This window comes from Eretmochelys imbricata, chromosome 4 (genome assembly GCF_965152235.1).
Source record: "Eretmochelys imbricata isolate rEreImb1 chromosome 4, rEreImb1.hap1, whole genome shotgun sequence".
Lineage (NCBI taxonomy): Eukaryota > Metazoa > Chordata > Testudines > Cheloniidae > Eretmochelys > Eretmochelys imbricata.
In genome coordinates, this window is record NC_135575.1 from 94,446,722 (window position 1) to 94,472,200 (window position 25,479).

Here is a 25,479-nt window from a genome sequence, read left to right on the forward strand (position 1 = left end):
TGGAGCAAAATATGGCATCGGATGCTGAGTCATGGGTGATCGCATAACGTTCCGCAAAAGTATGACCAGATGCCCAAGGTGCTGCTATGCCTATTTCTGTGATGGGAACATTTTTGATGAAGGCTACAGAAGTGGAAACAGATCTCATGGTATGAGTTCAACCTTCAGATGGAGGCTGAAGATTGCAGGTACGATAGCAGTAGGTAATGCAGTTCGATACCCATCTTTGTTTTGAGAGTGAGGTTCCTTTAGACTTCTCTACAATCAAAAGGAATAGTTTAGGAGATTTTCTTAAGTTTTTGTTCTGTCCAAATAGAATGCCAAAGCAATCCTGATAGCAAATATATAACATTGCTTCTCTGTCACAGTGTAGTTTTGGGAAGAAGGTTGGGAGGAGAGTAAGTTGGTTTATATGGAAGTCAGAGGATACTTTCGAGAGAAAGTTTGAGATGTGCTCTCAGTGTGACCTTATCCCTAAAATAACAAAAAATTGAGAGGTTTCAGAGTAACAGCCGTGTTAGTCTGTATTCGCAAAAAGAAATGGAGTACTTGTGGCACCTTAGAGACTAACCAATTTATTTGAGCATGAGCTTTCGTGAGCTACAGCTCACTTCATCAGATGCATACTGTGGAAACTGCAGCAGACTTTATATATACACAGAGAATATGAAACAATACCTCCTCCCACCCCACTGTCCTGCTGGTAATAGCTTATCTAAAGTAATCGTCAGGTTAGGTCATTTCCAGCACAAATCCAGGTTTTCTCACCCTCCACCCCCCCACACAAATTCACTCTCCTGCTGGTGATAGCCCATCCAAAGTGACAACTCTTTACACAATGTGCATGGGTGAGTGTGCCATTACAGCCCCTATTTCCCCGAGCCGAGGTGATGGCTACGAGGTATGCTGTTTTCATAGACAGATGTATAAGTGAGCATGTAGCCATGGGTTCAAAAAAAGGCTTTGTGAGGAACTTGAGACCAGGTTAAGGTCCCATGTTGGTGTAGGATGTCTGATTTGTGGGAAGAGGTTACCCATACCCTTGAGGAATCTTTTGATTGCAGGATGAGTGAAAATGGAAAAGCAGTCTCTTATAATGAAAGGCGGTTATGGCTGTGAGCTGTATCTTTACTGAACTTAGAGATAATTCCGACTTTTTTAGATCAGGATTTAGTCTAGTACTAGTGGGAGGGGAGAGGATGTGGAGGTAATGTGTTTTGAGTTACACCAAGTTTGGAATCTTTTCCATTTCTGCATATATGTTGAGGAGTTATTATTCTACTATGTAATAGCCCCTCTTTCACATTTTCTGAACAGGTCATCTCTATGAACCATCAAGGAGACTTGCCTAGAATTGGAGAACCTATAAGTTTGGATGGCGGATCTGTCCGGCGTTCTGAGAGAGGAGGTGAAGAATGATTGGTAGGCACACCACTAACTGGGTAAGGTAGGAGAACCATGTTTGTCTTGGTCACGTGGGAACTATGAGAATTACTTTTACTCTTTCTTATCTTGAGCAGGACCTTTGATACGAGAGGAATTGGGAGAAAAGCCATAAAGGAGACCTGTGTCCCAGTGAAAGAAAAAGCCATCTCTTAGTGAATGGTATCCCAGACGAGGTTTGGAGCAGTACTGAAAGCATTTTTTGTTTTGGGACATGGCAAATAAGTAAATTTTTGGGACTCCACAATGCCAAAAATTAATTGTAGAGAACAGGGTCCATTTCCCATTCATGTTTCTGCGAGAATGTTCTGCTGAGGGTGTCCACAGTGGTATTCTCCACACCCAGCAGGTAGGCCGATGATATGATGCTCTGCCGAATGCACCAGTTCCATAGTGTCTCTGCTTCTGCGCAAACGGATGGTGATCTCGCTCCTCCCTGGCAGTTTAAGTAGAATATACATGCTATGTAGCCTGCCGTGACTCTCATGTTTGCCTTCATCAAATGGTAGGCAAGCATTTCTGACTGCTCTGAGCTCTAATAGGTTGATATGTAGTGTTGATTCTAAGGGGGACCATTTGCCTTGAACCATGTGATTGTCTTGGTAAATTCCTCAGTCCAGTAAAGATGTGTCTGTTGTCTGTATCAACACTGGAGGTGGCTGCGTGAAGGGGACCCCTATGCAGACCCCTTCTGCAGATCTTTCCACCTTTTGAGAGTCTCTGGCTATCAAGGGCATTGACAGTAGTTTGTTCAATCTGTCTCTGTTTGGTGTGTATACCATTTTGAGCCATGCCAGAAAGCAACGCATGTGGAGCCTTGCGTGACTTATCACAAAGGTCTGCTGCCCTGTGACCGAGTATTTGAGGCAATTTCTGGCCAAGGTCTGGGGACTGATCTGAATGGTTGATTAAGATGGTTAGGGTGTTGAATCTGTGTAATAGGAGGAAAACATTGGTCTTTACCACACTGAGAGAGGCTCCTATGAATTCTAGCTGTTACACTAGAGTCAGTCTATTTTTGAGCATTCAATTGTAGTCTCAACTGCATGAATACATTTATAGCAGAGGTCCCCAAACTGTGCAGTCCCCTAGGGGGGCACAGAAGAACATTCTGGGGCCACAGCTGGACCCAGGCCAGCCCCCACTGGGGGCAGGGAGAGAATGCCATCCAGCCCCGCTCCAAACTCTGCTCCGGCCCTAGCCCCCTTACCTCTGTCTGCACCCCCACCCCAAGTTGCGGTCCTGCTCCTGGCCCCGGAGGAGGCACAGACAGCGGCAAGGGAGGACATGACCCTCAAAAGTTTGGGGACCACTGATCTATAGTCTTTTGCGCAGCTAACAGGGCATCATCAAAGAATTCTGCCCTGAGTAGACAGCTGTCTAGATATGGATGTATCACGATCCCTGATTTGCAAAGATGGGCTGCTACCATAGATAGCACCTTTGAGAACACTCCGGGTGTGGACGATAGGCCAAATGGAAAGCACCTTGTATTGAAAATGGTCTTGACCCAAGGTGAATCTCAGAAACTTCCTGTGGGATGGTGGAATTATGATATGAAAGTTAGCATCTTGTAGGTCAAGAGCCAAGAACCAGTCTCGCTGGTCCAGAGATGGAATTATTGTTGCTAATGTAATTATCTTGAATCTTTGTGCCTTTATGTATTTGTTTAGAAACCTCAGATCCAGAATGGGTCTCCATCCTCCATTCTTTTTAGGTATCAGGAAGTATTTGGAGTAGAAACCCTTCCCTCTGTTGATTGGGAACTGATTCTATAGCACCAAGGTTTAGGAGATGATTTATTTCCTGACGCAGCAAACTCTCGGGAGAAGGGTCCCTGAAGAGGAACAGAGGGAGGATGGGTAGGCAGGAGGGAGGTAAAGTGGACTGAATAACCATTGGAGATCTCCAGTACACATTTGTCTGATGTTATCTTTTCCCAGTTTTGTCAAAAGAACAAGATGGTATTTGAAGGGATGTTGATTGAGTTTTGCAGTAATTGATGATGGGAGTAATAGCCTGGGACCTTAATGTCTCAAAATTGATGTTTTGACATTGAGGACTGTACAGTTGAAGTTTGGGGGGCTGTAGGCTTTCGTTTTTCCATCTGCTGTCTTTTCCACTGAGGTTCGTAGTGCCTCTGGGGTTGATGGAACTGGGATAGTCAGGACCTTTCTTTTGTCTGCAATTTGCTGTATTTCCTTTTCTGTGCAGACATGTAGATCTCCAAGGAGCGTCACGTGGCTCTTGAGTCCTTCAGTGTCTTCGCCGCAAAGAGTTCAGATCCTTCAAATGGAAGGTGCCTCCACAATTGTTTGGACTTCTCTTGGGAGACTGGAAAAGTGAAGCCCCAAAGCTCTCCTCATTACTACCGCCATTGATATGGCACGGGCAGCTGCATTCGCGGTGTCTAATGTGGTTTCTAGTACTGTCCCTTGTTTACAGACAGCACAGCTTTCCGGATCTCATATACTGTCTCAATGTTTCGGCAGAAGAAATGTTCAATATAAATTTCTATTAGGTTTTGTGAAAAAAGTATTGTTTCTGGTCTCACTTCATTATTCTATTTATATGTATACATTTGCCACATTCTTATAGATATGTTGTAACATTTCTTGTGCATTCTGTTTTACTTTTTAATTTCATTATTTCTGAACATTAGTAAAAAACTGTTTAAAAAAGATGTGTATATTGCTTTTCGTTCTTGTTAGTACTGCATAGCCAACAAAGCAAAGGGGAGCTGGATTCTATTCCTTTCATCAGCATCAACAGATTTTAATAAATTCCAAGTCAGTTACACTTGTGCAACCCCATTAAACACAATGGAGTTGCCCAGACATAATTAGGGGCCTAATCTGGCTTGGAGACCCTTTATTACTAGTGACAGTGAACAATGGAAAGAACTCAGTCTGAATAAGATATTATGCTGAGATTCCAGGCTGACAATTAGAGAAAAATCTTTTTACATTTGAGGACACTTATTATGGGTGCATTTGCTTTTTGAGCCACTTATTATACAGTAGAGCTTCATAGCACAAGCCCCATTGTCTAGCTACTATGCACACACACCCTCAAAAGTTCTTAGTTTAAACAGGCAAGACAACGGAAGTATTCTGCCCATTTTTACATTTGGGAAACTGGAGCACAGAAATTAACCTACCTTTCCCAAGGAGACACAAGAAGTCTATAGCAAAACCAGGAATTGAACTCAGATCTTGAGTCCCAATCTAGTGTCATAATCACAAAGCCATCCTTCCTCATTGAGGCACAGAATTCCACAGTTAGTGCCATTTTTACCATTTCATAAGTGGATGATCACCCTAACTATTCATCAATAATGTTATTTCATCATTCTTAGCTCACATTAAGATGACATACCCATCATGTCTACTTTTCTTAGCAGATAAATCATCTCCGGCTGCAGGTCTCCTCTTTTTCCTTGGAGGCATCACTTTGCTAAAGCAGTCCGATGAACTGCAAGATCGGAGACTTCCTATGTAGGGTATTAAAAACAAGGAATAAAAATAGTTTCAGGACAGTGCACTTTCCTCAAAAATTAGAGACTGGTGAATTGACTCAAATAAAAGAACTGAAATTTCGAAGTTAAACAGAATTCCCCCATCTCCTTTCAAAATAAAACACCACCCATTTTTCTGTGCCACTCTACTTCCTGGTTTCTGTGAAGACTGAAAGCACTGAAAAATACTGCAGGAGCAAAGACCAGTCTCTTGTACTATTTTCAATCTGTCTAGTATAAATAAGGGCTACAATCTGCTTTAGAGTCTCAGGAAGCATCCTACCTTTTACTTACTTATCCAAACCAGAACTTTTGAGGTTTGCCCATCACTTGTCAAAATAAAGGGTTGGCCCAGTGATTAGAGCACAATACTTCTAATAGACACCCTTGTTTGATTTCTTAACCCAATTTCTTGGCCCAAGAAGAACAGGAAGTGCTCTACAGGGAGAGGCATACTCAACAGCTATTGGGAGGGAGCACCTTTGTCACTTTGCTTTGACTCTCTTAGGAGCAAAGACGACTGATCCCAGAGACAGAGTTTTATCCAACCCTCCTTAATTAGAAATAACGACCACAGCACAGAACCCTAAAGAAGTTGTGTATAAAACACAGGATGAAGACCAGCTGGAAGAGTCAGCACAGCTCTGAATAGTATGCAGATAACTTAAAAAGGAAATGGAGAGAAGGCTAAGGGTAAGAAAAGGCAGAGAAGCCAAGTTAAGTTAATTGCAAAGAACTACAGAACAGGGTAGTCTTCATAGTTAGTCTTTAATCCACCTTCTGTGTAGCTCCTATAGCATCCAAGATAATTCTTAATATATTAAAACCCCATATAATCCTCTAAATATGTTTCACTGCTTGAGGCTTCAGAAAATCCAACCATAAAACTTTACATTTTTAGATATTACAATGGCACAGGTTGAAGGTAGTTGCTCAACTCTCATTAAACGGCAATGGAGTTTGGTGCTTAACTGCCTTCTGTGCCATTGAAAATCTCTCCCAAGTGTTCTGAAAGCAATATAAGTAAGGAAGTTCAGATGCACAACTGAGATACAAACAATAGATCCTATGAAGTTATTAGATTTTGCACATACATTCTTACACATGATAGCTTCAGATGTATAATTTTTTGTGCTATTAAGTACAGAGTATGGTGTTCAAACTAATTTTGGTTTAGCTGATAGTACTCTCGTACCTATTATCCATTTTTGGTCTTGCCCTCCCATCCACATTGTTTTAGAGAGGAACAAAGTAGTTCTCTCCATTTCAGGAATTCTCCCTAACACTACCTACCTGTGATGTTCAAGTCTTCTTCAAACCCCCAGCATTCATGTATCTTTTTTATTCAGGAAAGTACTGACTGGTCAAGCCTATGCTGGAGAGGAGTGCAAAGTGGGAAGAGGTAAAAACAAAAAATCTCATCTATGGAAATATATACAGGTAATGGGTTAGGAAAAAACAAGAAAGAAAACCACACAAAAGACAAGAAAAATAGAAGGTAATATTGAAAGAAAGGGACAAGAGAAGGTATGCTGCAAATATTAAACATGCTCTCAGGAAGGCTTCCAAAATAATAAATTACTTTATTTTTTTTAAAAAGAGCTCTAAAATACTGTAAAATTACTGTCTCAGACTTAAAATATACATTAAGGAGCTAGTTAAGCCATAAGAACTCCAAGCCGTACATTGCTGGTGTTGTGAGGCAAAAGATAAGAGCCCTAGTAACAGCTATTTGAGAAGAGCAACATACCTTTAAACTGAGTCAAATGCTCCAAAATATACTTCAGTATGCATAATACAAAATGGATTAAAGAAACTATGTCATCTTATTAGTGATAGGTCCATATAAAGATATCTGCTGAATTTCATGTACACAATCTTGAAATGCCTACAAATTATAGTGGCTATAATTTTTTTTATGGCCTTTTAAGTCAAGTTTCTAGAGATTTTGTCAGCAAGTCAATAGACAGATAAAGACTTGCACAAACTGAAAGTCTTAAGGTGATAGCAGGACTGACCAGTTGTTTAGAGAAGGACAAGAGGCGCAGATTTACGGACTCCACCACTCACACACTAGAGCAGTACAAAACAACTTAGTAAATGGAGTATGGGTTCTAGGGTACCCCTAAATTTTAATGTGACTGCCCAAAATACATGCTAGTACTAAATACAGCCCATGGCCATTCCTTCCCCTCTAACTTTAGCTTAAAGACAAAGGTGATCAATTGTGGATTTTTTATTTCTAGGTCACTCAGGCAACAATTACTATATATAAAAATAAACATAGAAATATGACTAAAGGCATTTGAGTTTGATATAAAATATATACATTTATATGAAACTCAGGGAGGGGCTGTAGGTTCCTAGTAAATTGCCAAAGCAACTGTAGAGATTGCAAAATTCAATAATCAGGATTAAACAAAGACTGTGACTGGCTAGCCAACTACAAAAGCAGTTTCTCCTCCCTTGGTGTTCACACCTCAACTGCTAAAAGAGGGCCTCATCCTCCCTGATTGAACTAACCTCGTTATCCCTAGCCTGATTCTTGCTTGCATATTTATACCTGCCTCTGGAAACTTCCATCACATGCATCTGACAAAGTGAGTATTCACCCATGAAAGCTTATGCTCCAATACATCTGTTAGTCTACAAGGTGCCACAGGACTCTTTGCCAAAATTCAATAAGTTACTTTTCAGAATGTGGATGCTTGGGGCAGGAGAAGCGAGATAATACTGGTCCTGCAATGGAAGGAGGGGAGAATACTATGTATTCTTATAATTCATAGGTTTCTAGGCCTGAATGGACCATTACGGTCATCTTGTCAGACCTCCTGAATAAAAGAGACCAAAGAATTTAACTCAAGAATTCCTGCATCAAGTCCATAACTATCATATCGCAGATAAACTGTTCCAATAGCTTATTACCCTAACTTAAAATTTTGCACCTTATTCCTATTTTGAATTTGTCTATATTCAGATTTATAGCCACTGAGTGAAAGGGAAGAACAGTAGAGGGCACAGAAGTTATAAAGTAACTATTTTTTTAAAAAAGAAAGCAAGCAAGACAGATACCTGAAAGAGGAATATATTTTCAAATATTGTTCCAAGAAGTTTAAGTCTTCACATACTGCGTATGCTATTTATTTATGATCTTACTGTTTCCATTCTAATTAAATCTTTTGTTGCACTTTTAATTGCCAAATGATGACCTACAAACTAACAAACCACAATACAGAAGTATCGTTTATTTTAAAAATGATACATTTACACAGCTGTTATTAAATACTTCTTTGTAATGAAAATTCACAAGGAAACAAGATATAGCTATGTTGTGTGCCCATCTGAATGTAAAGCTTGTCAGTTCTTTTAAAGGCAAGTTCTAACAGGCTTGTTAGCTCAGTATTGATTTAATATGAATATTTTTTGCACAGATTTTTCTAGGAGATTATTTTATTTTAAGGTAATTTCTATCTCCAACTTTTCCTGACTAATAATCAGTTACAGGTCTGATCACCTACAAATGTGTACACATAACTCCCACTGTCTTCAATAGGAGTTGCTTGAGACTGACAGAAAATTTTCTTACATATAACTGCTTCTCTGCAAATATCATCTTGAACATAGGAAAAGACCTCCTAGGTCATCAAGTCTGATTCCTTGCTATCACAGGCAACCCCATCATATGATTCTGTTCATAAACATATCCAGCTCCATTTTAACACTAGTTAGGTTGTTTGCCTCTTTCCTCCCCACCATTAGAAGGCTGTCCCAGAAAAACTTTCCCCTGAGAGATAAAAACTGATCAAGACTGGCAGTTCTTAATGGCTTTTGACACTTAAAGGTAACATTTGCAAGGAAGATACCACAAATGTCTGTCATGTACCATCACCACCCAGGAACAGCCAACTATTAATGTTGCTTGCCAAATATTCCCTTCAGTTCCTTCACCTGTTCAGGAGATAAAAGTTCCCAGGGAAAAAAAAAGCCAACTAAAGATGATCAACCTCGCATCTAAAACACACCCTAGTAAACAATGAAAAACAAGATATGAGATAAAAAAAATGAGAGTGGTAAACCTTTGAACCAAGCGAAAGTGGGCAAGCAAAGGAGAATCTGCAAAGGATGTCTTCAGAAAAGCAGAATTACAGATATATAATTTTTACTTTCTCCAGAGATAACATCTGTGCAAATCCCTACACTCATGGAGATCAAGCAACTTGAGGGATGTTAAAAAATAAAATAAATGCAAAGCTCCAGTGAGCAATAATAACAAAACTAATGCCAATGCTGATAACAAGCAAGGTGTGTTATGTTTTTAAAAACTAGATGAGAACACTAAGACACCTACCCAAACATGAGATACAGTATACAAGTGCAGAATGAGACCACAAGTGCAGGGAAAAACATGCAAAAGGCCAAAGGAAAATAAGGAATATTCAAAAGACATCTTTGTTTATTTTGGAAGGAGAGAGTTTGGACTTCCCTACATTGGATTCCACGCTCCAGAAAAGTTTCAGACCCCTGCAGATTCATTTCAGGAGGTCAAATTCAAGCAATAAGAGTGTGTGGGGACAAAATAATATTGTTGTTTTACAGGTGCCTGCAACAGACCCATTGCTAATATGGGGAGTGATGTAGCTTTGCCTTTGATCAAGGAAACTTTGTGCATTTGTCATCTAGTTTTAGGAAAGCGAAATCATAATACAAAATGTACACTCACATTCATTTAGAGAGAGTGGATAAAAATCTTGATTTTAAAACATAGCTTAAATTAAAACAACACATTGCTAGTTTACTTTCTTTGCATCTTGGAGTCCTAAATTGCTAAAGTGATTATGTACTTCAACTTAATTGCCAGTATAATTTCAGATTTTACAGACTTATTCAACTAAAGTACTTTCACAGTTAATATTCATCTATGCTGAAAGAGACAAGTCCGGGATCTCATTAATATCCTTACTATGAAAACCACCACAAACTCATATGAAATTGATAAGCAAAAAGCCCATGCTATCTTTGCAATCAATACTATCTTCCAATTGTATATATCATGAAAGCTAAAATGCTTCAGTCAGGTCATACTCTCCTAGTTAGGGTTTGCAGTTTAAATTCAATGGGACTTAGGGCCCCAAATCATTCTGGTGCTTTTGCAAATTCCATCCTTAGGAGTATAACTTTAGGCTCCTACTTTTGAAAAATTTGAACAATTTGTGTATATAAAATAATTCACAATAACTTTGTTAATATACTGAACCTCTAAATAACTTTTCATTGTTAACACTGAAGTAATTTAGTTTTGCAGCAACAATGATGTTATGCCACTAAGAGAAAAGTTCCTAATAAAAATCCAATTTTAACCCCTGAGGCTGCACACAGTTGTGCACATGCTTAACTTTAAGCACAATGTAGTCTCTCTGAAGTTATTCATGTGAGTAGAGTTACGTACCTGCTTACGGCCCTGATCCTGCAAATATTAATTTTCAGTATTTTGGTTTTTGTCTATATCAGATTTGTAAATTTCAAATAAAAAACTTCCCATCTGCAGTGGCATTAAGAAAAGTACTTGGTTCATTACAAATGTTAATCTAAAACTACTACAGTGAAAGATTTCCAAATAGTTTTACAAAGCCACAACCAATGGTTGCAAAAAATAAATCAAGGGATTTTAAATCACTCCATCCTAAGGACAGGGTCCACTTAGTAAAAGCAATGCCCAGTAGACTGGCCTCAAAAGAAACCAAAGGTTGAATGGACTTAAGGGCTTTGTTTACTCCAAAGAGTCAAAAGATTCTTGGGTTAATTAAGCATATTGTAAAGAAGGATCTTCTCTCCAGAATGGGCATGCCAGCATGGGAGAATTTTGATGGGTGAAACTCATTTAGGTCACCTCAAACTTCACCTAAGAGTGGAATGTCAGAGGAGTTCACAGCACCAATTATAGCCTTATGCAATTTGGGATAAGGTAAATCAAGTCATTACGCCCTGAAACTCTCTCAGCTGCAGTCACTGCCACCAGGAAAGTGACTTTCCATCCAAACTTACGCTCACAGGAACAGAGTAGTTCAAAAAGAGTTTTCATTAGATTTTTAGAAGCCTCTTTAAACAGGATGTTTCAGAAGTGCCTAAATCCCTAAGAATCTGACAACATGGGGCCACATACACTGGTAACCTTTAACTAGCTCCTGAAAGGCCAAAATAGCTCCTTACATGTACACTTCATCTCCAGAGAACAAACACTCTCTCAATTGCTTTAAAGACTGGGAAGGATATGCAAGGGATCTACCTAACCTTTTTCCACCAACACACCCAGAACAGGATGCAAAAGCACAGCAAATCTATTGGATAGAAATTACTGGCCCATCTACTACACAGAAGTAACCCTTGTAGACTTCTAGCCTGATTTTAACTCAAAATCAGCTGTTTTGGACAGTTTCTGTGAGAAACAATAAAGGTAGGATTTCTCTATTATCATGTTCCTCATAGTGGATGTGTATTTTGAAGCAGAAGACTCCTCTAGCTAACATGGGTTCAAATAACAGCTCTCACCACTTTAATTCTCAGCCTGCCCCAACTCAAATGGCTGGAACTATGCAGGCGACAAGGAAACCTGGAGTGTCATAAGTGACACTGGCAGGACTAACCCTGGCTGCGCACAAATCCCCACCACAAAAGCAGCAGTAGCATTGAGGCTTGAGTTTACTATACTGACTCTCGAGATACAAGTGCTAGCCTGGGAGGAAGAAAAGTTCCAAATGCATGCAGAGTTCCTACCCTTGATGATGCAGAGCAAGATAATTACCTCAAAATAGGTACTGTGGACTTCTCACCAGCCATATAAAGGACCAGGAGCGACCAGGCCAAATTACAGAGCATACTCCAATACCTGAAATCAGCCTACCCATTTCCACTTCCAGCAAATGGATACAGGAGGAGGAAATCCTGAGACCTCAATGTGGAGATGGAGTTATGGGTTTTGTCATTTGCACACTGGGAAGCTTCTGATTCCTCAACATCACCTGCCTCAGCCTCTCGTACAGAGGCTTCATTTCATCTGATGAACCACAGCTAGGTATCAACAACTTCAAATGCCAAGGCCCTGAATGCATTCAGGAGACAACATCTTGTGAAGCCCTTCTCTGCTGATGGTACAAGGCACTTCAGTGGTGAAGCGATCCCACTAGGCTTACCAGGGAGGGTGGAAGACAGGTCTGCTCTGAATCTTAGCACTCAGCAGTCCTGGTCAACTCAGCCCTGAGCTTCAAGAGTTTGCCTTTTTAATTGCTCAATGTTGACCATACACTGGACTTACAAGAATCTTCCTGGGGTGTCTCGAGAATTTACAGGCACTCCCTACTTTTCTTCAGTGCTCAAGATGACATCTGCAAACAGAACTAACACTTCTGAAGCAGATAACATAACAAACATGGTCAGTCTTAAGGCACTGTTCTACTACATGATCAACGTGTGAGGCCACTAAATGATCCTCTTTAGATACCATACCTAAAATTAAAGAGAAAGGGACTGTGTATCAAAGACAGCACCAGCTCAATAGAAACAAGCACTAATGCAGGCACCAAAAACTGTAAGACATCAAGCCACGTAAGAAAACGTTGGTGTCAGTTAACAGAGAACAACGTCACAATTATGCCAGGCCTTCAAAATAAAGGGCTCATGAATTCAAAGAACTCTACTGGACCCAGTTAGAAGACAGGGTTAGAACCAAAAAATGGTACCCATCAAATATCACTGGAATACGGAAAAGAGCTCAAATAACAAAGAGAGAGGTTCAGGTCTCTGTAAGCAAGATTCCTTCCTCATTCCCAGTCAAGAAAAAGCTTATGGAGTGTCTGAAGTGCAGTAAGGGGTACCACATAATGGCCAGCGGGGGCCTGAGTTGTGCTCTATTCCCACTACAGCTCACAAGAGTCCAAACACCTTAACAGCAAGGGGGATTCTGCTAGTCTTGTGCTCAGAACCTATATCCCAGAAGCGAGAGTCGTGTACAGATAGAGACTAGCGCAGGGGTGCTCACAACAAAATTTTTAGCAGCTTCAGAGTGCAGCCACCAACTCTTGCTGGTGGCAGCTCTGACAATTTTTCCTAAAATACTTAATTAACTTTAGGAAAAACGAATAAATATGCACATATACATGTCCAAATCATTGTAATTGATTTATGTAGGGTTTTTTGCAATAATAAAATAATGTACACTTGTTTCTATTCTTTACTGGACCTAAACAGACTAGAAATACAAATAAGGTGCTTTGCATGTTCTTGTCTTTTTTCAGAGTAACAGCCGTGTTAGTCTGTATTCGCAAAAAGAAAAGGAGTACTTGTGGCACCTTAGAGACTAACCAATTTATTTGAGCATGAGCTTTCATGAGCTACAGCTCACTTCACGATGAAGTGAGCTGTAGCTCATGAAAGCTCATGCTCAAATAAATTGGTTAGTCTCTAAGGTGCCACAAGTACTCCTTTTCTTCTTGTCTTTTTTGTTGTTTTTTCTTTTGCTTTTTTGGTTGGCTTTTTTTTTTTAGACTTGCTGGGTAGTAAGTCTGCTGCTGTGAAAAGTGATACTTGTATGTTAATATCACTTTTCACAGCTTCCCAACTAGCTACTAAGGCTAAGTCTACACTAAAGGCCTTACAGTTGTACTGCTGCAGCTGTGCCGCTGTAAGGTCTCCTGTGTAGCTGCTCTATGCCAGTGTGAGAAGCTCTCCTAGTGGCATAATTAACCACCCTCAATGAGTGGTGGTAGCTATGTTGGCAGGAGAGCGTCTCCTGCCAACATACCGCTGTCCACACCAGTGCTTCTCTCTGTGAAACTTTTGTTGGTCGGGGGTGTTTTGTTCACACCGACTGATGAAAGTGCTAGTGTAGACATAGCCTTAGTCTGCTGTGAAAAGTGATATTAACAAACATACAAATATCACTTTTCACAGCAGACTTACCCAGTCCTGGCATGCCAGGATACAAATTAAGCCCTGAATGGTGAGGTGGGTAGGGAGGCAGAGGGGCCAAAGGTGTTAGAGGGAATGAATGGAGACCTGAGGGAGGCAGCAGTGTTGGATCATATTAAAGAAGTTCTGTATTAAAATCACAAATGAGTTTAATTCCCCATAGTTTAAATTCCAGGGTATTACTAACTAAGAGGTCTCTTGGTTTTTGGTACTGTTTCTCTCCCTCTATGTGTGAAACTTGCAAGCTGCTAATTGTGTTAGTACATTCTAAGACAGAGTCTGTTCTCAAAGCAATTCACAGAGAGAGAGACACAAAGCAATACTCTAACAACAGAAACAGCACCCAGGGACTCCCCGCCCTTTTGTTGTATTAACAATTGTGATTAAAATAGAGACAGAGGATTTATGTGGATGGATGCTTGGTGTGGATAATAACTGAATGATCAGGGAGGTGCCAGCCTAAGAATCCAGTGTCCATCGGCTGAAGAAGGCGTCAAGTGGAAATAACCAGAGGACCCCCAGAGGGCAGACTGGAATCCACCCAAAAGCCTCAAGAATGGGAGAACCAAAGAACAAGATAACATCTTGGAGCACGGAGCCATCAGGAATGTGCTATCTGCTGATTGATTCAGCAACAGCATGATGAAGCAATTCCCATAGACTGGCATAGGAAGAAATTCCTATAAAAATAGACTCTAAAAAGTGAGAACTTTGGGGTCTGATTCTGCAAACCAACTTCCAGGAGCATCAGATGAGCGTCTGACAAGGCCCTGCTCCCTCCTCATGTCCAGGCCACCCAGCCAGTGGCTTGGCATGAGCAACTCTAAGGCTGGTAACTATGATAACAACCTTGCAGAACCTGTGTGTGTGTGTCTGTATGAATGAATGTGTGAATAAATATGAGATTGAATGGAATGTTATAGCTATAACTAACTGCTTACTATGATTCTTTCTGTATTCACAATAAATGTGGTATTTTGCCTTTTTCCCTTTAATAAGATCCTGCTGGTTTTTATTTTATTGGTATAATAGCAGGGGCTGGGGTGATGGCAGGGGGTGAGCCTGGGGCCAGAGCCCACTGCCACATGGCCAGGGCTGGAGCCCACCACTGTGCAGCTGGCGGACAGAGCCCGAAGCCTTGAGCCCAGAGACAGATCCCAGAGCCTGGAGATGGAGTCTGAAGCCCTGCAGCTGGAGCCTGCCTCCCGCCATCCCAGGACCGAAGCCTGGCTCCACCACCCCCAGGAAGGTGGGGAACTCACTTGCTGCTTGACCCTTCAGTGTTTGTGTCTCCAGAGGGGACAAGGCTCAAACCCTGCTAGCTGCCCCAAGGGAGGGACTGCTGCTCGCCCCACCACCCCCGCAATCATCACCCAGGAGGCCGTGGCCGCAAGAAAAACCCCTGGGGACACATGCAGCCACGGTGGGCGCATTTGAGCAACACTGGTCTAGCAAATTCCTGTTATGAAGTAGCAGTAAAATGGCAGATGTCATTGAGACATACAGCAACCATTCACAGTTGGAGAAATTAGAAGCACAGCTGTTTTTCCAAACACTGCTTTTGAAAACAAACTGTTTTTATTATTTTCTAGTAGATATCCCCCTTTTAGCCATTTAACATATTAGAACTAATCATTTTAGTTAGTTTTCTTTTAGAATGCATGCTTAAATTCCTACAGTATATTTCAATTAAGTAATTATCGAGTACCTGTCTGGTGATCGTCTTGACCAACGTCTTCTGTCAGATTCTGTAAGTAAGACATTTTCATCAATGCAGTTAAGGGATATGGTATCCTTTATAATATAAAGCTCTATAACAGTGTTTTCAACTATCACTTGATATAGTACTCCAAATAATTTTCATTATCACAGAAGCACTAGCAACTGCAACAGCTGAGGCTGCACAATGGTTTCCATTCTAACCCAGTTTTCAGTTCTTAATTTTCTGAAGCATTACCCTTATGAGTTGAAATTTTCCAGGTGAGGAATCTACCCAGGAGTGCTCTTTTTAAAATATTTGAAAGCTTGAGCAAAAACTGGTCAGCTATTTTGAGAAAAAAAGATAGTGAAACACAAATGTGCTCACTGTAGGGGAAAAAAAATTGGCAATGTTATTTTGAACAGCTTTAGTGTTGAAGCAGCTGGCAGCAAAAATTTGAAATTTGGCATGGAAATGGTCTTGAGGAAAAGTACCGTTATATGTTCCCAGGAAAACTAGTTGAGATTTGACTGCGTTATGAACTTTTGAAAAATCATACTCTGAACACACAATACATTTTCCACTAAGCTCATGAAGTGTGCAGCTAATGGGGGTGGGGGGGGGGGGAGAGGGATTTGGGTGGGTATGTGTCTCAGACTAACAGTTGCATACAATGTCCTAAATAAAGTTTATTAAATAAGTTAAACCTTAATGAATTACTTTAAATATTTTGGAGTTCATTGGATTAAAAATGTAAAAGATCAGCCTCATAGGTTCTAAAAAAAGATATTATGCAGAATGATCAAACAACTCTGTACACATTTTTAAAGAAAATATGCTGGCTTCCTTGCAAAATGGTTGCTACCTAAACAGGAAAATGTGGAAGTATAAAATAGCAAAACTGCCATCCAGGAAATAAACTTGCCCAAACAAAAAGTCAATAGGTTCTCCTAAGGTGCTAGCCAACACACTATTTATACCCACTTATGTAGGAGAGAGATATAACAGACTAAACTTCCTGAAGTACCCTAAATAAACTTAATTTAATGAAATTAAACCTTACTAACTTAGTTTTAACATCTTTAGAGTTCATTGTTTCATTAAAAATGCAATTATGAATGTGTTACTGTGGAACTGTGTTTCCATGGGAAAGTTAAATAGGAGAAAGCAGGGAATAATTAGCCAAATTTACTCAGGTTGTAACCTCTCCCGAGAAGCCACCTAAACAGAAAGATCCACATATACTAGTTCAAACTGGTTTCTCCAGAAATCAACAGACCAAAGAAAAAGTTTTTTAAATAAATAGCCTGGTTTTAAACTGGCTCATGGCCATCTTCCTGATCTAGCAAATGGACAGGGCCCCTTTTTCCATGGAAGGCCCTAATCCTTAGGATAGGATTGGAAGAACTTGGCCTACTGAGGTCACATAAGACTGGGTGCTTGTTCTGAGCTGAAGCTGTAATAAACTAGTAACTATAAGCAGGGGTGAAAGTAAGTTAGAGGATTTACCGGTACGCCGGAGTCCTGAGCAGGGGGCATGGCCTCAACCAGAAGAAGCAAGGCCTTAAATCCCTGGGCCCTTTAAATCTTGATTTAAAGGGCCAGGGCTCCAGCTGCAGTAGTGGCGGCTGGGAGCCCGGGGCCCTTTAAATCACCCCCGAGCTACCAGCTGCAGAGGCGGCTGGGAACCCTAGGGCTCAGGGGGCAAGTTACCGCTACTGCAGCGGAGCCCTGGGCCCTTTAAATCACGGAGGAGTCATGGGGGCTCCCGGCTGCCACCACTACCCCGGGACTCTGGGCTCTGGCAGAGCTTTAAAGGGCCTGGGGCTTCGCTGTGGTAGCGGCTGCCGGAGCCCCGAGCCCTTTAAATCCCCGCCTGAGCCCTGCTGCCCAAGCCCTGGGGTAGCGGCAGCTGGGCTCCATCAGGGATTTAAAGGGCCCCGGGGCTCCAGCTGCTGCTACCGCCCCGGCCCTTTAAATCCACTTTAAAGGCCTGGGCAATATCGGCAGCTGGAGCTCCAGGGCCCTTTAAATCCCCGCCAGAGCCCCGCCACCGCTACCCCAGGGCTTGGGCAGCAGGGCTCAGGCGGAGATTTAAAGGGCTTGGGGCTCCGGCAGCCGCTACCGCCCTGGCCCTTTAAATCCCCTCCGGAGCCGCGCCGCTGCTACCCTAGGGCTTTGGCAGCAGGGCTCAGGCGGGGACTTAAAGGGCTTGGGGCTCCAGCAGCCGCTACTGCCCTGGACCTTTAAATCCCCTCCGGAGCCCCGCCGCCACTACCCCAGGGCTCAGGCAGCAGGGCTCAGGTGGGGATTTAAAGGGCCCGAGGGGGGAGGAAGGGGGTAGCAGCGGCTGGAGCTCCGGCGCCCTTTAAATCCCTGCCTGAGCCCTGCTGCCCGAGCCCTGGGGCAGCAGCAGCAGGAATTTAAAGGGCCGGGGCGGTAGCTGGGGCTGGAGCTCTGGGGCCCTTTAAATCCCCGCCGCAGCCCCTCCGCCTCTACCCCAGGGCTTTAAATTGCCGCCTAGGAAAGCTGGTCCCGGTATGGCGCACCGGCTCTTACCAGTACGCCATACCGGGGTATACCGGCTTACTTTCACCTCTGACTATAAGGAATCTCACTGGGTGAAGGATTGAAGGACATTTCCTGTCAGAATCCATGCTGATTCTGGTAAGCTTACTATTAGCATGCATGTAGGTTCTTTTACTATTTTTAATATGTCTTCTCTATACAGTAATTTTTTAGCTTAAAAATAAGTATGCTTGCATGGTAAGTGCTGTGCAGTACCCTATATAATTGTAGCAATTACACCTGTTAACCGTCTCTGAAGAGAAAGCAAGCAGGCATCCTTGAGCAAACCGTTTGCACGGAGAAATACACAGTGAAGGCAGAAAACTGTGCAGCCTAAAAACACCCCAGTCAAAAGGGAGAGGGCTGCATGTCACCTTTCAAAATAGGCAAAAGCTGGGGAGCTGAAGCCTGAGAGTGGGTGCCCTTACTGGACCACTGAAGGGAAATACAGATGTAGTTACCCTGAACTATGATGTATATGGTTAGTTGTGGAATGCTGCAACAATGTAAACTGCATCAGTGCCAACAACAGTAAAAGCAAGTACTGCAGGGAAAAAAAGCACAAAGGTCTCAATAGTCTTTTCAGGAAAGGAATAATAGAGAAAAAAACAGGGAAAGTGAATTATAAATAGCTGAAGAAAAATCAGCTGGTTGAGTTAGGCAAAAAAAGGCAGATCAATACTGAGGACCAGACAAAATCACAGCCAATAAATCTGCTGTATTCTAATGATCAGTTGAGGAATGATGGTCCAGATTCACAAAGAACCTCCAGCCTGTTGACAGAGGGTCCAGCAGACGGGGTGAGTCTTGGAGCCAACGCCCAAAAGAGGGATGAAGCTGGCAATGACAGCAACTGTGCTCCATCTACACCACTGCAACAGGAGTGATGGACAGCTCAACAGCTGGAGCAGAAGAGGGACAGAACGTGTCTGGAAACCCAGTAGCTCGCAGACCAGAGAAGGCAGTGTCAGTACAAGAAAAAACAGAAGGAGAACGAGCACCAGTAAGAGAAGAACCAGCAACAGCTGGAGGAGAGAGAGAGAGAGAGAAGAATAGGGAGCACCAACATTACTGTAAAATGGAAAGACCATGCTAGCAGAACCAGAGTCTAACAGGTGGAGCCAGCCCCCCCAGGTACCTGTATTGGTGAGTGGTGTAGACTCCAATCTATTTCCTTGTTTTAGGGAGGGGGATGAAATGGATGTGTCCCTACACATTTTTGAAATAGGATGTAAATTGAATAAGGTGGGAAAGGAGCACATGGTAAGGTACCTGGCTCCACTACTGCCTGGGACAAAGGTCTTGGACATTTTTATCCTAATTGGAAGGGCGGACTATAAAGATTATGAAAGCTGGAAACAAGCTTTGTTACAAGAGTACAGGGAATTCAGAAATATTGACATGACTTATGCTGATCTGGGATCTGCATAAGGGGTCTGGGAGGGACACGGGGCCAGCGGCAGGCCTGCAGAGGGCGCTCCTGGCCGGAAGAGCTCATTCCCAGAAAACTGACAGGAGGCACTGCACCAGTGAGTTGTCACCCCGCAACAGGGAGGGAAACCAATTCTCAAAAGCCCTGGATCAGGAAGAGAAATGGTGTGCCATAGGTGGCCAGCAGGGTCACTTTCTCCAAGAATGCTCACAACACCCACTGAGTGCCACTGCAGTGCTGGGAAAGCCAGCTGCACCTCAACCTCACAGAGTTAGGTGTGTGACTGAACCTCCGGAGGGAGAAAGTCACACAGCCAGTTTGCCAATAGCATATAATGTTCATGCTAAACCATTGCAAACATGTCTTGCTGCACCTTCAGAGGTGCACATCCATCCCAGCGACAGTGGGAGCAGATGGTGGTGGTTAATGGAGATAAATTCACTGTATGCAGAGATATGGGGACAGCCAGGATTATAGTTTAGTCCCATATAGTGAAGCCCCATCAAATGCTGCCATAGTGTGAAATGCGAGTTAAGGTTCCTGGTGTGAATGCCTTCATTCTACTTACAGCACAAATTTCTATACAGACCTAGAAAGTGTAAGGTATTTTCAGATATTCCATATTCTTTGCTTTTAGAAAATGATGTTATAGCATTGAAAACAGAAAAAGTAAACGACTCTCTCAGTTAGCCTAATTCAGATGAGAGTATGTAAGCAAAAATGCAAATAGAACAGCTTACAAGGGGAAGAGGGAGTCACATTCCCCGTTAGTGTCCAAAAAGAATCAGACTGCAACCCCAGCATCTACAAACACCTTAGGAGGAAGGGGATGAGATTGCCTGCTGCTTCAAAGAAAGGACAAGACTACTGACTTGAAAGAAAATTCACTGGGCCCCAAATAAAGGAATTAAGCTCTCTGCCAACCCTTCAAAAGGACCCGGAGCAGTATGGAGCAAAATATGGCGGTGTCTCCAGCCAAAAGTAGGGAGACTGAGGCAGCTGCAGCATGCTGCGAATTATATAACACCGACCACAGGGTGGGAAATGCCCAGGCAAGGTTAAGACAGCTACTTGGGAAATTACAAAGGTAACTACAGCCAAGAAAGAAAGGGAACATCTTCATACAGCATCTGACTGCTCGATGGTCTCCCCCAGGTGAGAGAGGAAATTCTGCTCACCTTGACTCAGAGTGTGGGGAACAAAAAGCCACCCCAGTGGGGGATCAATACTCCTTCCCCTACCCCCAGAAGAGCTAAGGTGAGCCCAGCAGAGTCTCTGGGTTGCAACCTCAGGGGATGTGGGACAAAGAAAGGAATTTGGCTATGAGAAAGGTTTGAAGACACTCCCTGGCCCAACACTTCTGCTGTTAAAAGCAGTGCTTGTTTGAGAGCCACTGCACAAGGAGGCAGCCCTGACATATTCCCTCATGCTCACAAACAGGGAAGAATTAGTAGGGGAAGCAAAAGTGGATGGAAACCTGGAAGGCAGTGATCATGAGATGGTCGAGTTCAGAATCCTGACAAAAGGAAGAAAGGAGAGCAGCAGAATATGGATACTGTACTTTAATAAAGCAGACTTTGACTCCCTCAGGGAACTGATGGGCAGGATCCCCTGGGAGAATAACATGACGGGGAAAGGAGTCCAGGAGAGCAGGCTGTATTTTAAAGAATCTTTACGGAAGTTGCAGGAACAAACCACCCTGATATGTAGAAAGAATAGTAAATATGGCAGGCGACCAGCTTGGCTTAACAGTGAAATCCTTGCCGATCTTAAACACAAAAAAAGAAGTTTACAAGAAGTGGAAGCTTGGACAAATGACCAGGGAGGAGTATAAAAATATTGCTCAGGCATGCAGGAGTGAAATCAGGAAGGCCAAATCACAACTGGAGTTGCAACTAGCTAGGGATGTTAAGAGTAACAAGAAGGGTTTCTACAGGTATGTGAACAACAAGAAGAAGGTCAGGGAAAGTGTGGGCTCCTTACTGAATGAGAGAGGCAACCTAGTGACAGAGAATGTGGGAAAAGCTAATGTACTCAATGCTTTTTTTGCCTGTCTTCACAAACAAGGTCAGCTCCCAGACTACTGCACTGGGCAGCACAGCATGGGGAGGAGGTGACCAGCCCTCTGTGGAGAAAGAAGTGGTTCGGGACTATTTAGAAAAGCTGAACGAGCACAAGTCCATGCACTACATCCAAGAGTGCTAAAGGAGTTGGCGGATGTGATTGCAGAGCCATTGGCCATTATCTTTGAAAACTCATGGCGATCGGGGGAGCTCCCGGACGACTGGAAAAAGGCTAACGTAGTGCCCATCTTTAAAAAAGGGAAGGAGGAGGATCCTGGGAACTACAGGCCAGTCAGCCTCACCTTAGTCCCTGGAAAAATCATGGAGCAGGTCCTCAAGAAATCAATTTTGAAGCACTTCAAGGAGAGGAAAGTGATCACGAACAGTCAGCATGGATTCACCAAGGACAAGTCATGCCTGACTAACCTAATTGCCTTCTATGATGAGATAATTGGCTCTGTGGATGAGGGGAAAGCAGTGGATGTGTTATTCCTTGACTTTAGCAAAGCTTTTGATACGATCTCCCTCAGTATTCTTGCTTGCAAGTTAAAGAAGTATGGGCTGGATGAATGGACTATAAGGTGGATAGCTCATCGGGCTCAAAGGGTAGTGATCAATAGCTCCATGTCTAGTTGGCAGCCGGTATCAAGCAGAGTGCCCCAAGGGTCGGTCCTGGGGCTGGTTTTGTTGAATATCTTCATTAATGATCCGGAGGATGGCGTGGATTGCACCCTCAGCAAGTTTGCTGATGACACTAAAGTGGGAGGAGTGGTAGATATGCTGGAGGGTAGGGATAGGATACAGAGGAACCTCGACAAATTAGAGGACTGGGCCAAAAGAAATCTGATTAGGTTCAACAAGGACAAGTGCAGAGTACTGCACTTAGGAAGCAAGAATCCCATGTACTGCTACAGACTAGGGACCGAATGGCTAGGCAGCAGTTCTGCAGAAAAGGACCTAGGGGCTATGGTGGACGAGAAGCTGGATAGGAGTCAACAGTGTGCCCTTGTTGCCAAGAAGGCTAACTGCATTTTGGGCTGTATAAGTAGGAGCATTGCCAGCAGATCGAGGGACGTGTTCATTCCCCTCTATTCGCCATTGGTGAGGCCTCATCTGGAGTACTGTGTCCAGTTTGGGGCCCCACACTACAAGAAGGATGTGGAAAAACTGGAAAGAATCCAGTGGAGGGCAACAAAAATGATTAGGGGTCTGGAGCACATGACTTATGAGGAGAGGCTGAGGGAACTGGGATTATTTAGTCTGCAGAAGAGAAGAATGAGGGGGGAATTTGATAGCTGCTTTCAACTACCTGAAAGGGGGGTTCCAAAGAGGATGGCTCTAGACTGTTCTCAGTGGTACCATATGACAGAACAAGGAGTAATGGTCTCAAGTTGCAGTGGGGGAGGTTTAGGTTGGATATTAGGAAAAATGTTTTCACTAGGAGGGTGGTGAAGCACAGGAATGGGTTACCTAGGGAGGTGGTGGAATCTCCTTCCTTAGAGATTTTTAAGGCCTAGCTTGACAAAGCCCTGGCTGGAATGATTTAGTTGGGGACTGGCCCTGCTTTGAGCAGGGGGTTTGACGAGACGACCTCCTGAGGTCCCTTCCACCCTGATATTCTATGATTCTATTTTTCCCTTTGAGCCAAAGAATGGCTGCTTGTAATATTCCCATGGGGGCTGGGGAACTTCAATCCAGAACTGAGGCGGCTGACCACTTGGACAACCAAGAGACGTGGGAGATGTAAGTGGGAAACATTAGGTCTCAAGTTTACACCCAAAAGTTGTGGAGCAACAAGAGTAAGAAGGGGAGTGTAACAGATCAGCTTCATAGATTCTAAAAAAAGATATTGTGCAGAACGGTTATGCAACGATGCTATACTAATTTTTAAAGAAAATATGCTGGCGTGCTAGCAAAATTAAACATGAAATTACAAAAGGTACTAACAAAACCGCCATCCAGGAAATAAATCTGTCCAAGCATTCAGTCCAGGGGTGCCAGAACTCGCTGTGGGGGGCCAAAGGGCCATGGCCCTCCCACTTTTTAAAGTAGATGGGCCTGGCCCGTCCACTTTTCGCCATGGGCTTGGCCCCCTGCACCTCCTCTCCACCCCCTCCCCCCCCAAGCTAGGGACTCTCCACTTGCCCAGGACAGGGTGGGCCGAGAGCAGCCCTCAGTCTATGCCCCTCCCCCCAGACAGGGCAGATGGAGGGTCCATGGCTTCCCACATCTGCCAGGGCGGTTCTTACCACAGCCCGGCTGCAGGTCTTCAGTCCCTGAGGCCCTGCCCCTGGCCAGGCCAGAAGCTGGAGCCTGGCCCAGATAAGAGCAGCCTGGGGAGCCTGGGCTACTGTGGGGAGCCACAGACCTTCCACTTGCCCTGGGTGAAGAGTCTGGGGGGCAAGGACACAGGCTGGGGGCTGCTCTCAGGTTCCTCCCCACCCTGGTCATGTGGAGGCTCCCAAGACCGGCTCCGGCTTCCAGCTTGGCCAGCATCTCAGGGGAAATAGGGAGACAAGGGAGGAGCCACAGAGGGGGTGGGGCTTCATGCCCCCCCCCACTTTCAGGAAGAATGCGTCGGCCCTGATTCGATTAGTGGGTTCCACTAGGGTATCAGCCAGCCCTCTAGTTACACCCACTTCTGTAGGAGGAAGATATAATGCTCTAAATTTCCTTCAGTACCTTAATAAACATATTGTATTAAATTAAACCTTAATGAATTCATTTTAACATCTTTGGAGTTCATTGTTTCATTAAAAATCAATTATGTATGTGGAATTGTGTGTATTGCCATGGGAAAGGTAAATAGGAGAACACCAGGGGATAATTCGGCAAATTCACCAAGATTGTAACATTTCCAGAGAAACTACCTCCGCAGAAAAGTTTATATATACTAGTTCAAACTGCTTTCTCCAGAAACCAACAGACCAAAAAAGGTTTTTAAAAAAACAGCCTGGTATTAAACTGGTTCATGGCCTTCTTCCTGATCCAGAAAATGGACAGGGCCCTTGATTTACAGAAAGCCCCAATCCTTAAAATAGGTTTGGAAGGAGTTGGCCTACTGAGGTCACATAAGAGTGGGTGCTTGTTCTGAGCTGAAGCTGTAATAAATTGGTAACCATAAGAAATCTCCTTAGGTGAGGAGATTAAAGAACAGCTCCTGTCAGAATCCATGTTAGGGCTGTGGTTAATTCTGGTAAGCCTATTAGCACCCATTTGGGTTCTTTTACTGTTTTAAATGTTTTCTCTGTAATGCTTTTTACCTTACAAATAAAGTAAGCTTGCACAGAAAGTGCTGTGTGGCACCTTACAACTGCAGCAATTAAAAGTGGTAACCATCCCTAAAGAAAAGCAAGCAGGTGTTCTCGAGCAACCTGTCTGTGCTGGGACATGCACAGTGAAGACAGGCATCTGTACAGCCTAAAAATACTCTAGTCAGAAGGGGGAGAGACATGTGTCTCCATCCAGGAGAAAAAACTGGATAACTGAAAGCCTGACAGTGCGTGGACCACTGCGGGAAATACAGGTGCAGTTGCCCTAAACTGTAAGAGTATGGATGGCTAGCTATGCTGTGGAAAATACTGAGACTGTTCAGTGAAGGAGGCAAGGATCATCAACAGCCCATGCCTCATTCTTTGTATTGCTCTAAATGGACGGAAGTGTTTACAGTGTGTTTTCCCACATTTACTGTAAGGAGCCTGACACTGATGAAAACTGTAAGCAAAAGGAACAATGCAGTTTTCACACATGCTTCCATGCATACCGTAATGTACATATACTGAGACGAGGGCTCCAC

General features: G+C 43.3%; 1 protein-coding gene across 7 annotated transcripts in view; it reads right to left on the reverse strand.

Moving 5' to 3' along the window:
• DCUN1D4 (defective in cullin neddylation 1 domain containing 4) overlaps positions 1-25,479 on the reverse strand; it is a 73,601-nt gene that overhangs the window by 31,674 nt on the left and 16,448 nt on the right. For all 7 annotated transcript variants that reach the window (XM_077815653.1, XM_077815652.1, XM_077815655.1 and 4 more), the window contains 2 exons: positions 15,630-15,669; positions 4,822-4,936 (listed from right to left, as the gene is read on the reverse strand). In XM_077815653.1, the coding sequence (XP_077671779.1) occupies positions 4,822-4,936; positions 15,630-15,669 (155 nt within the window). The remainder of the gene's footprint in view (positions 1-4,821; positions 4,937-15,629; positions 15,670-25,479) is intronic.